Here is a 13,491-nt window from a genome sequence, read left to right as displayed (position 1 = left end):
ACTACAAAAATCTCTGAAACTGGAAACACTTATCTCCCTCACTAGCTTTAAGCACCAACTGTCAGAGTAGCTCACAGATTACTGCACCTGTACATAGCCCACCTATAATTTAGCCCAAACAACTACCTCTTTCCCTACTCTATTTAATTAATTGATTTATTTTGCTCCTTTGCACCCCATTATTTTTATTTCTACTTTGCACATTCTTCCATTGCAAATCTACCATTCCAGTGTTTTACTTGCTATATTGTATTTACTTTGCCACCATGGCCTTTTTTGCCTTTACCTCCCTTATCTCACCTCATTTGCTCACATCGTATATAGACTTGTTTATAATGTATTATTGACTGTATGTTTGTTTTACTCCATGTGTAACTGTGTCGTTGTATGTGTCGAACTGCTTTGCTTTATCTTGGCCAGGTCGCAATTGTAAATGAGAACTTGTTCTCAACTTGCCTACCTGGTTAAATAAAGGTGAAATAAAATAAAAATAAATTAGTGCAAATTGTAGTAAAACCTTTTGTGATGTCATCACAGGGCCTGGGAGCGGAGAGTAAGAACCTGTATCTCTTCCTGCTTCCTGTGATCCAGCTGAGTACAGATGTCTCGCAACCACCGCATGTCTACCTGCTAGAGGACGGACTGGAGCTGTGGTACGTACACACACACAAAGACAAACAGTTCCACACAGAGACAAACACACACAAACTCAGCCCTGAGAGCAGACTGATACTAACGGTCTCTGTCACTCTTCTAAAGGCAGACGCTTATCAGGCACTTACAGCACTCACCTTTATTCCTTCCCACCCTCTGTAGCTCTCTCTCTCTCACTCCCCTCTTAGATATTTCCCTCTTTTTCTTCCCTCTGCTTTCTCTCTCCCATCATGCGCTCTCGCCCCCCGCTAACGTGACGTTGATTTTGCATTTGCTTCCTCCCAGATAAACAGTTGTGACCGAAATACTTATTTACCGAGTCATTTGTGTCAACAGCTTCTCTTTTTTTTTTTTTTTTCACCTGCTGTCTCGCACTCTATTTTGTGTTCTGTCTCGCGGTCCGTCACTCTTTTTTTTAGTTCTCCCCTTTCTCTATCTCTGTCCTTCTCTTCCTCATTCTCTCTTTCCTTCAATCACTCTCTTTCACGTTCATACATGCCCTCTGATGGGAGATGACGATTACTTCAAAGTAGGCGTAACACACACTGCCCATTTTCCCGTGCGACCAGAGCTCTGAAAATACATTTTTTTTAAACATTTGTTCAAAATGGTGGTTCTCCTTACAGAGACATTTTGTAGTAAACGATCCTATTGTGGAAGGCCTGTCTGGCTTGCAAAAGCTTGAACGCTGAGGCCTTAGCGTGGCTCGTCTTTTGTTGTGCCTTTCGATGACGTTGGCCTAGTTACACATGGTTAGCAGTGATAAGAGGGATTACGCGTCCTATCTCTGAGCCGATGTGTCAAACAGGACCGTCTCTGAACAAGCACATTGTCTGCTTTTAAATTGTCATCTCAAAGGGCAGAATGTCTGCAGTGATGTGCTAGACTGAGCTTGAGTTGCTCTCAATAGACTGACTCAATTGACTGTGATGAACCATTGTCATGGTTTTGAGTTTGATTGACTCATTCAGACAGATTCTTCTTTTATGGTTCAGGCACACATTGACACATTGACGTTTCTCCGCCAGCCATAGATATGTACATATTCTGAGTCTCAAACACAGTTTTTGTAGTATTGTCTGTTCTGTTCCATTGGTAAAGCATGGTGCTTGCAATGCCAGGGTTGTGGGTTCGATTCCCACTGGTGACCAGTGTGAAAATGTATGCTCTCACTACTCTTTAAGTCGCTCTGGATAAGAGCGTCTGCTTAATCTAGGGCTCTGTTATGGTCTGGTCAGCAGCTTTAAATGCTTCTGTGACGCTAACTCTCGGGTCCTCTTTCTCCATTTCACATCCACCCCCCTCTCTCTCCACCCTCCTTTCTCTCCTCCATCCTTTTATCGACCTACAGGTTGGTAACGTTGGAGAATAGTCCGGCAATCACCCCAGAGCTGCTGAGAATCTTCCAGAACATGTCGGCTCTCCTGGGTGAGTTTTACATTATTGATGTTGACGATGCATTTGTGAATGATTGTGGGAGTAGTTCATGACCCTAGGTTGGCAACACAAATTCTATGTGATTTCAATGTGACTTTCTCCATTCTGATGGTTTTATTCTGTTCAATCCAACTCAAAACAAAATAGCTAATGAATACACTGTACACAATACTAAAACTGAGGCTATTAAGACTATTAACATGGGAAAGACTATGAAAATGTGTTTGCTACATGCACATATTACAATACAGATGTACATAGAGGCAGCGTACAACAATGGTAACAACTAACTACGAACAAAATTCAAACGTCACGCCACTCACTTTGTGCACGCACACCATCCCACAAGTCCAGTCCAGATACGAGTCCAGCTGTTGTTGTGCAGGCCAGAGATGAGTTTCCTGCTCTTGTTGTGACTGCTTGAAGGAGACTGAAAGTTGGAAGCAGCCAATCACAGAAATGCCTGTGATTGGCTGACCCCACTGTGTCAAGGCCCCTGGCAACCATGAACTCTAGCAGCCAATCGGTTTGGCTAGGTACAGAGGTGTGAAGGGTCCGTTTACAACCCATAGCCTAGAGGGGAAAGGGAGCCAAAATGCTGGAGTTCGAAAGTTGCAGAGTTTGTGTCCCTGAGAGAGGGCTGTGAGAATGAGATGGAGTGCTAAGAGTCACCGGCAGGGAATTTGTAACAATTCTTCTCTGATTTTAGAAGATACCATTGCACAAACAACATGTTTATCTAGGCCTTCACAAGCACTAGTACCATGCTATACATGATTTAATAATTGCACCGGGGGGGATGGCTCCCTTTCTACGGGCATTCAACCAATTGTGCTATTGTGTGTGTTTTTTCGCGTTAATTGAAAACTAATTTTGTTCATGATGTTTCTACTGCTGTCTCTTATGACCGAAAAAAGCTTCTGGATATCAGGACAGCGATTACTTACCTGGTACTGGACAAAGTTTCTTTTCCTTCAGCAAGTCGGACACAAAGGATTTACTTCAGACACCCGACAAGGCCAAAATCCCTGTCATTTGCATGAGAATAAGACGGAGATATCAGGGACGTAGGTCGGTGTGCCTGGTAAGGATGCGACGCCGAGTGGGTAATCTGCCTCTACCATCAGTCCTATTAGCCAATGAACAATCATTGGATAACAAAATAGACAAACTACGATCACAAATATCCTACCAACAGGACATTAACCTCTTGGATTTAGGGGGCGCTATTTAAATTTTTGGATGAAAAACGTTCCCGTTTTAAACAAGATATTTTGTCACGAAAAGATGCTCGACTATGCATATAATTGACAGCTTTGGAAAGAAGACACTCTGACGTTTCCAAAGATATTGTCTGTGAGTGCCACAGAACTGATGTTACAGGTGAATCCCAGATAAAAATCCAACCAGGAAGTGCCGCATTTTTTAAAACCGCCTCATGCCAATGACTCCTTATATGGCTGTGAATGAGCTTACGTTTTCCACGTATTCCCCAAGGTGTCTACAGCATTGTGACGTATTTTTAGGCATTTCCATTGAAGAATGGCTGTAAGGGACCATATATAGCATGTGGTCACATGGTGTCTCCGCAGAAAATCTTGCGTAAAATACTGAGGTAGCTATTTTTCCAATCGCTTCTTATGAGAAACCAATTGCCTCGACGGATATATTATCGAATATATATGTTAAAAACACCTTGAGGATGGATCCTAAACAACGTTTGCCGTGTTTCTGCCAATATTATGGAGTAAATTTTGAAAAAAGTTTGGCGTTATAGTTGTAGCATTTTCCGGTCGATTTCTCAGCCATGCATGATGAAGAAACGGGAGCTATTTCGCCTACAAAAATAATATTTTTGGAAAAAGGAACATTTGCTATCTAACTTGGGAGTCTCCTGAGTGAAAACATCTGAAGTTCTTCAAAGGTAAATGATTTAATTTAGTTGCTTTTCTTATTTTCGTGAAAATGTTGCCTGCTGCCAGCAGAGCCTAGCATAGCATTATGCCATGATAAACTTACACAAATGCTTGTCTAGCGTTGGCTGTAACGCATATTTTGAAAATCTGAGATGACAGTGTTGTTAACAAAAGGCTAAGCTTGTGTTTGAATATATTTATTTTATTTCATTTGCGATTTTCACTGAATAGGAAAAGTTTCTAGGGGTATTTATGTCCGCTGCGTTATGCTAATGCATTTGAGTCTATGATTTCGCTCCCGGATACGGGATTGCTCGTCACTAGAGGTTAAAAACTTGAATATCTTATGTTTCACCGAGTCGTGGCTGAACGACGACATGGATAAAATACAGCTGTCAGGATTTACGCTGCATCGGCAAGATGGAACAGCTTCCTCCGGTAAGACGAGGGGTGACGGTCTGTGTATATTTGTAAACAACAGCTGGTGCACAAAATCTAATATTAAGGAAGTCCAAAGTTTTGCTCGCCTGAGGTAGAGTATCTCATGATAAGCTGTAGACCACGCTATTTTCCAAGAGTTTTCATCCTTTTTTCCCGTAGCTGTCTATTTACAACCAGAAACCGATGCTGGAACAAAGTCCACAATCAATGAGCTGTATATGGCCATAAGCAAACAGGAAAATGCTCATCCGGAGGTGGCACTCCTAGTTGCCGGGGACTTTAATGGAGGGAAACTTAATCTGTTTTATCTCATTTCTACCAGCATGTTAAATGTGCAACCAGGGGTGAAAAAAACAACCTAGGCCACCTTTACTCCGCACACAAAGACACGTGCAAAGCTCCCTCTCACCTTCCATTTGGTAAATCTGACCATAATTATACCCCCCTGATTCCTGCTTACAAGCAAAAACTAAAGCAGGAAGCAACAGTGACTCGGTCAATAAAGAGGTGGTCAGATGACGCAGGTCTGTTTTGCTAGCAAAGCATCCGCACTGAGCTAAAGGGTAGAGCTTCCGCTTTGAAGGAGCGGGACAAGGATCGGGACTCTAACCCGGACGCTTATAAGAAATTCTGCTATGCCCTCAGATGAACCATCAAACAGGCAAAGCGTCAATACAGGACTAAGATTGAATCATAATACACCGGCTCTGACGCTCGTCGGCTGTGGCAGGGCTTGCAAACTATTAAAGACTACAAAGGGAAGCACAGCCGTGGGCTGCCCAGCGACACAAACCTACCAGACGAGCTAAATTACTTCAATGCCCGCTTCGAGGCAAGCAACACTGAAGCAAGCATGAGAGCATCAGCTGTTCCGGACGACTGTGTGATCATGCTCTCCGTAGCTGATGTGAGTAAGACCTTTAAACAGGTCGACATTCACAAAACCGCAGGGACAGATAGATTACCAGGACGTGTACTCCCAAGTATGCGCTGACGAACTGGCAAGTGTCTTCACTGACATTTTCTACCTGAGTCTGTAATACCAACATGTTTCAAGCAGACAACCATAGTCCCTGTGCCCAAGAACACCAAGGTAACCTGGCTAAATGACTACTGACCAGTAGTACTCACGTCTGTAGCCATGACGTGCTTTGAAAGGTTGGTCATAGCTCACATCAATACCATTATCCCAGACTCCCTCCAAATTGCATACCGCCCCAACAGATCCACAGATGATGCAATCTCTATTGCACTCCATACTGCCCTTTCCCACCTGGACAAAAGGAACACCTATGTGAGAATGCTATTCATTGACTGGAGCTCAGCGTTCAACACCATAGTGCCCTCAAAGCTCATCACTAAGCTAAGGATTCATCACCTACCTCTGCAACTGGATCCTGGACTTCCTGACAGGCCGCTCCCAAGGTTGTAAGGTTAGGTAACAACACATCTGCCATGCTGATCTTCAACACGGGGGCCCCTCAGGGGTGCGTGCTCGGTCCCCTCCTGTACTCCCTGTTCACCCATGACTGCATGGCCAGGCAAGACTCCAACACCATCAAGTTTGCTGACGACACAACAGTGATAGGCCTGATCACCGACAATGATGAGACAGCCTACAGGGAGGTGTGTGTGGTGCCAGGATAACAACCTCTCCCTCAACGTGATCAAGACAAAGGCGATGATTGTGGACTACAGGAAAAAGAGGACTGGGCACGCCCCCATTCTCATCGTTGGACTGTAGTGGAGCAGGTGTCCACATCACCAACAAACTATCATGGTCCAGATGCACCAAGACAGTTGTGTAGAGGGCACGATGAAGCCTATTCCCCCTCTGGAGACTGAAAATATTTGGCATGGGTCCTCAGATCCTCAAAAAGTTAAACAGCTGCACCATCGAGAGCATCCTGACTGGTTGCATCACTGCCTGGTATGGCAACTGCTCGGCCTCCGACCGCAAGCCACTACAGAGGTTATGCGTTCGGCCCAGCTTCCTGCCATCCAGGACCTCTATACCAGACGGTGTAAGAAGGCCGTAAAATTGTCAGACTCCAGCCACTCTAGCCATAGACTGTTCTCTCTGCTACCGCACGGCAAGCGGTACCGGCGCGCCAAGTCTATGTCCAAAAGGCTTCTACCAGCAAGCCATTAGACTCCTGAACAGACCATTTGCATTGTCCCCAACCCCTCTTTTACGCTGCTGCTACTCTCTGGTTATCTTTGCATAGTCACCTTAACTCTACCTACATGTACCTATTACCTCAACTAACCTGTGCCCCTGCTCATTGACTTTGTACTGGTATCCCCTGTAATAAGCCTCGCTGCTGTTATTTTACTGCTGATCTTTAAGTATTTGTTACTTACTGTATCTGTTTTACTCATCTTATTTTTCTTAACTGCATTGTTGGTTAAGGGCTTGTATATAAGCATTTCACTGGAAGGTCTACAGCTGTTGTATTTGGCAAATGTGACAAATAAAACTTGATTTGATATTAGGTAGCTGTGTGCTCAGACCTTAAGTACTTTTAGCAATTTAGCTAGCCACCTAACCCGTTTTTAGCATTAGCTAACACAACTAGCTAACAAAAGATACACAAACTAGTAGTGTAATTATAGACTGCTTGTGGAAATCATCATGTCACCATCTTCTTGCATCCATCTGACCATGCAGAGTGAAAGTCAAGAAATAGGGTTGATTGGTATCTAGATTTTTATATCGTCAAACTGTCCTTCTCTTGTACTGGGATATATGGTATTACCGGCTTAGTACACAAGGAGGCGCCAAACATGCACAAAAAATGCTCGGATATGAAGGGAGAGGGGAAGACGAGCTTCGACTTCTCAAATATGGCAGAAAGCTAACACAATTGCTGTGTTTTGTAAACGCACGTATAAAATACTTCTTATTGTAATTGCTGCTCAGCATCAGACTAATTTCGTGCTTCATACAGTTGCACAAATTGGCATTTTATCAGCAGACAGCGCTATTCCATCCCTTTACATTTGTGTGTAGAAGGTAGTTGTTGTGGAACTGTTAGATGACTTGTTAGATATTACTGTAATGTCAGAACTAGAAGCACAAGCATTTTGCTACACTCGCATTAACATCTGCTAACCATGTGTATGTGACCAATAAAATTTGATTTGATTTGACCAGCTTCTTTTCTCCAGTACTTTTCTTGGTGTAGCCAGCCTACTTTTCTCAGGTAAAATGTAAGAATAACTTTAAACAAAACATTAGGAAATGTAGCTGGCTACACTCTTTCTATGAATAAACATTAGAAATATGATGGCCATGCATTGTTCTTGCTATAAAAAAATACATTGCTATTTCATTGTAAGCTCATTTACTTTACTGCCAGCCAAATAGTGTTGCGCTAATGTATTTTCTGTGAAGGAAAACTGTAGTTGCATGTCCCTGATCACAGTTGACTTTCAATTTAAAATTCCACCACTGTCAATATACAGCTGGACTCACTGCTCCTGCTTTCTCCCGTTGTGCTAGTTACAAACACACACGTGACTGGCGTGAACTGTTCTGGTGAACTGTGGTACATGTTAGCTTCATAATGTAAAATAATGAGGCAGGTGAAATGAAGAACGTGATCTGCATTATCTAACCTATTGGCAGACTGCAAGTATTTTCTTAAACAGTAGCTTCAAATATTAAAATGTATCGGAAAAAATTAAAGGAAATCCAAATACCCCGGTGTAAGGTACATACAGTATACCGCCCAAGCCCAACAGCAATAACCACAAACAGACAAAGGCAGCCCTAACAAGCACATCCATCATCATTCTGTGTGAGTAGGCAGAAGCAGTAAAAACTCATTGTTTCGATTTACATAGTTACACACACTTATTGTGTCATTGTCATTCTGGTTAAGAGCCTGTACTAACTGGCTAAAATGTCAAATGTCTTCATGTTTTGAAAGGTATGATCTCAGAAAACAAAAACAATATTATGTAGTTTTCTTTTTGGTAAAATGTAATCCTATAGTTTTCTCTGTCGATTGAGTGTCCGTAGTGTAACTGGTTGCTGTCCTAGTGTTGTCAGGCTACTCTGTCTTCCCTCCCTATCACTCAGTTCTGTGATATAGGGTCATAGTTCGTCTTGTTCCAGGAATTGCTTCAAGGCCAGAGGAATCATGACGTTGTATTCACCGGCGCTTGATTGAGTGTGGCGCTAGTGGCTGGGTGACTTGTGGTCAGTAGTAAATCCCCTGGCCTGTGGTGTGAAGACAGAGTACAGAGATGGGATTGAAGAGTGGGGATTGATTCAGTGCTGTAGGGTGTCAGGTGGGTGTAAACAGTGTAGTTTGGGGAAGATTGACACAGGCTAACTATGTAACTCCAGGTGTATATATGGATACTGTCCAAATCACATTTTATTTGTCACATACACATGGTTAGCAGATGTTAATGCGAGTGTAGCGAAATGCTTGTGCTTCTAGTTCCGACAATGCAGTAATAACCAACGAGTAATCTAACCTAACAATTCCATAACAACTACCTTATACACACAAGTGTAAAGGAATGAAGAATATGTACATACAAATATATGAATGAGTGATGGTACAGAACGGCATAGGCAAGATGCAGTAGATGGTATCGAGTACAGTATATACAGTGGGGGGGAAAAGTGTTTAGTCAGCCACCAATTGTGCAAGTTCTCCCACTTAAAAAGATGAGAGAGGCCTGTAATTTTCATCATAGGTACACTTCAACTATGTCAGACAAAATGAGGGGGAAAAATCCAGAAAATCACATTGTAGGATTTTTAATGAATTTATTTGCAAATTATGGTGGAAATACGTCTTTGGTCACCTACAAACAAGCAAGATTTCTGGCTTTCACAGACCTGCAACTTCTTCTTTAACCTCATAGTCCGACCAAACCCGTATGCGGTAGCGTAACTACAGCCTCAAGCTCATTAGCATAACGCAACGTTAGCGATTTCTAAAAATCGCAAATGAAATGAAATAAATATGCCTGTTCTCAAGCTTATCCTTTTCTTAACAATCCTGTCGTCTCAGATTTTCAAAATATGCTTTAGAACCAGAGAAAATCACTAATTTGTGTAAGAGTGGTGATAGCTAGCTTAGCATTAGCGTTAGCATTTAGCACGCAACATATTCACAAAAACCAGCCAAGGAATCAAATAAAATAATTTACCTTTGAAGAACTTCAGATGTTTCAATGAGGAGACTCTCAGTTACATAGCAGATGTCCAGTTTTTCCTGAAAGATTCTTGTGTAGGACACATCGTTCCCTTTTGTTACTATGCATATGGCTACCGAAACTAACCGAAAATTCAGTCACCTACATGTCGAACTTTTTTCCGAATTAACTCCATAATATCGACTGAATCATGGAAAACGTTGTTTGAATCAATCCTGAAGGTGGTTTGTCATATTTCTCTCCATTGAAAGCACCGTCCTTGTAGCCTGGTTTGTTCTGAGATTTGAATGGAAAAATACCGGGACCTGACTTTTGCGCACCGATTGCCACGCAGACACCAAGCGGGACACCTGGTAAATGTAGTCCCTTATGGTCAATCTTCCAATGATATGCCTACAAATACGTCACAATGCTGCAAAGACCTTGGGGAAACAAGAGAAAGAGTCCGTTCATTCCTGTCGCATTCACAGCCATATAAGGCGATCATGGAAAACGTAGCCTCAGAAATCCTGTGCATTTCCTGGTCGGTCATACATCTTGGTTTTGCCCGAAGCATTTGTTCTAAGGGACTCACAGTGAAAATCTTTGCATTTCTGGAAACGTAAGACTGTCTTCTTTCCAAAACTATCAATTCCAAGCATATTCGAGCATCTTTTCGTGACAAAATATTGCGCTTAAAACGGGCACGTCTTTTTATCCAAAAATGAAATACTGCCCCTAGAGTCTTAACAGGTTAAGAGGCTCCTCTGTCCTCCACTCGTTACCTGTATTAATGGCACCTGTTTGAACTTGTTATCAGTATAAAAGACACCTGTCCACAACCTCAAACAGTCACACTCCAAACTCCACTATGGCCAAGACCAAAGAGCTGTCAAAGGACACCAGAAACAAAATTGTAGGCCTGCATCAGGCTGAGAAGACTGAATCTGCAATAGGTAAGCAGCTTGGTTTGAAGAAATCAACTGTGGGAGCAATTATTAGGAAATGGAAGACATACAAGACCACTGATAATCTCCCTCGATCTGGGGCTCCACGCAAGATCTCACCCCGTGGGGTCAAATGATCACAAGAACGGTGAGCAAAAATCCCAGAACCACACGGGGGGACCTAGTGAATGACCTGCAGAGAGCTGGGACCAAAGTAACAAAGCCTACCATCAGTAACACACTACGCCGCCAGGGACTCAAATCCTGCAGTGCCAGACGTGTCCCCCTGCTTAAGCCAGTACATGTCCAGGCCCATCTGAAGTTTGCTAGAGAACATTTGGATGATCCAGAAGAAGATTGGGAGAATATCATATGGTCAGATGAAACCAAAATATAACTTTTTGGTAAAAACTAAACTCGTTGTGTTTGGAGGACAAAGAATGCTGAGTTGCATCCAAAGAACACCATACCTACTGTGAAGCATGGGGGTGGAAACATCATGCTTTGGGGCTGTTTTTCTGCAAAGGGACCAGGACGACTGATCCGTGTAAAGGAAAGAATGAATGGGGCCATGTATCATGAGATTTTGAGTGAAAACCTCCTTCCATCAGCAAGGGCATTGAAGATGAAACGTGGCTGGGTCTTTCAGCATGACAATGATCCCAAACACACCGCCCGGGCAACGAAGGAATGGCTTCATAAGAAGCATTTCAAGGTCCTGGAGTGGCCTAGCCAGTCTCCAGATCTCAACCCCATAGAAAATCTTTGGAGGGAGTTGAAAGTCCGTGTTGCCCAGCAACAGCCCCAAAACATCACTGCTCTAGAGGAGATCTGCATGGAGTAATGGGCCAAAATACCAGCAACCAGTGTGTGAAAACCTTGTGAAGACTTACAGAAAACGTTTGACCTCTGTCATTGCCAACAAAGGGTATATAACAAAGTATTAAGATAAACTTTTATTGACCAAATACTTATTTTCCACCATTTGCAAATAAATTCATTAAGAATCCAACAATACGATTTTCTGGATTTTTTTTCTCCATATTTTGTCTGTCATAGTTGAAGTGTAGCTATGATGAAAATTACAGGCCTCATCTTTTTAAGTGGGAGAACTTGCACAATTGGTGGCTGACTAAATACTTTTTTGCCCCACTGTATAGAATCCCTATTAATTCAATAATATATCTGAGCCTAGTCGTGAATATTTAACTTTTAAAATGTTAAATGTTATTTTATTGTGGCATGAACACAACCATTCATGTTTTCACTCCAATAGCTCCTTTACTAGGCTATCCGTGCACGTTCATCCACTCACAACATTTCCAGCCTCCAGACAGTGGTGAATGTCATCTGTTACACAAAACACGACAAGTGTAATGACATTTGATGATTGTCATTAGGCCAGAATTTATGCGTCCACTGATGTCCGCGTGCGTCTCGTTGTCAGCCACCTGTCTCTGCCTTGGCAAAATGTCAGTGTTTTTCATCTAACCACATCCAGTTTTGAGCGTAGGCTATACCACCCGTTTTCAAGTCCATGCGCTCATTTTTCATGCCTCTGACATGTGGTAATGATAAGTGATATAATAGCTTACATTTTTCTCGACGTTTTGTTTTAATTACTGTGATATGCTCATGTTTTTACCGGTATGGCGTACCCCCCACTATTTATTTTGCTGGGACGTCATACTGGACCGTACCACCTTACTTTCAGCCCTGATACTGTCTTCGATCACCTTTTAAATATATCTAGATGGGCTCTTGAGGTCAGCTGCAAATGGCATTGTCTATCCATATAGTCTGATAGTCTTGAGTGGGGTGTGCTGTAGTTGCTATTGAATAGCGATGAGTGGGCCTAATAGCAGCGCGTGCTTCCAGCATTAACCCACATAAAGGTCTCATGTTTTATGAATTTCATGCTGTAAATGACCTCTCCCTCTTTTCAATCTGGCAGCCATTGCTCCTGCCCAGATTTGTGCGTCAGCAACCAGGTCTAAAGCAGCCCCATAGCCTTTCAGTCCCAATACATTCTCACAAACAACATAAAGAGAGGAGAGGTTTTGATCCCCCAGACTGTGTCACAACCGGCCTTGACCGGGAGTCCCATAGGGCAGGCACACAATCGGCCCAGCATCATCCTGGTCAAGGGAGGGCTCATCGCGCTGTAGCTACTTCTTGTGGCAGGCCGGGCGCCTGCAGGCTGACTTCGGCCATCAGTTGAACAGTGTTTCCTCTGACACATTGGTGCAGCTAGCTTCCGGGTTAAGCGGGTGGGTGTTAAGGAGCAGGGTTTGACGGGTCATGTTTCGGAGGATGTATGACTTGACCTTCGCCTCTCCCGAGCCCGTTAGGGAGTTGCAGCGATGAGACGAGCTTAATTGGATTGCAATTGGATATCACAAAATTGGGAAGAAAAAGGGTGTAAAAAAAAAAAACTAACAAGGTTTTAAATAAATGCAGCTAAAATAGGCCTTGTGAATAGTAGTATTATTTTCGTAACATCCCATTTTTCTGCTGTCCAAATGGGTTCCTTTATCTTCTCAGTAATGTAGAAAAGCATGAAGAGACAGGCATATGATGTAACATGTCTTTATCTCTGTGGCTTTGCCTCCAGATCCTGCTCTTACAGTGTGTTGGGAATGGGATGACACTCACAGTTAGTCACCATCCATTCACAGCCTCCTCATCCCCACAGACTAATTTAGTTTTGAAGCTTATTTAAGCTCCTAAACACCCGTCAAACTCTCTCCCAGGCAGATGGCTTTAATATCTCTTTTAATACAGCTGGTTGGCCTCTCACCCCCTTTCTCCCTTTACACACCTCACTATTCCCAGAATGGCTCTCCCAATGGTGATGTGCCACGTTGACACCCCTATAATGTCTGTCCTTATTAAAATGTACTAGACAGTACAGAAATATGAGCTATGTTGCTACC

The 13,491-nt window shown here is 42.9% G+C and overlaps 1 protein-coding gene across 2 annotated transcripts in view; it reads left to right on the top strand.

Moving 5' to 3' along the window:
* The window catches only part of ipo11 (importin 11), a 275,946-nt gene that overhangs the window by 105,812 nt on the left and 156,643 nt on the right, over window positions 1-13,491 (top strand). For both annotated transcript variants that reach the window (XM_029638398.2, XM_029638396.2), the window contains exons 21-22: window positions 538-653; window positions 2,006-2,082. In XM_029638398.2, coding sequence (XP_029494258.2) covers window positions 538-653; window positions 2,006-2,082 — 193 coding nt within the window. The remainder of the gene's footprint in view (window positions 1-537; window positions 654-2,005; window positions 2,083-13,491) is intronic.

The sequence above is a fragment of the Oncorhynchus nerka genome, linkage group LG27, assembly GCF_034236695.1.
Source record: "Oncorhynchus nerka isolate Pitt River linkage group LG27, Oner_Uvic_2.0, whole genome shotgun sequence".
Taxonomy (NCBI): Eukaryota; Metazoa; Chordata; class Actinopteri; order Salmoniformes; family Salmonidae; genus Oncorhynchus; species Oncorhynchus nerka.
Note: the sequence above shows the minus strand (reverse complement) of the source record. Positions and strands in the feature narration are given on the sequence as shown.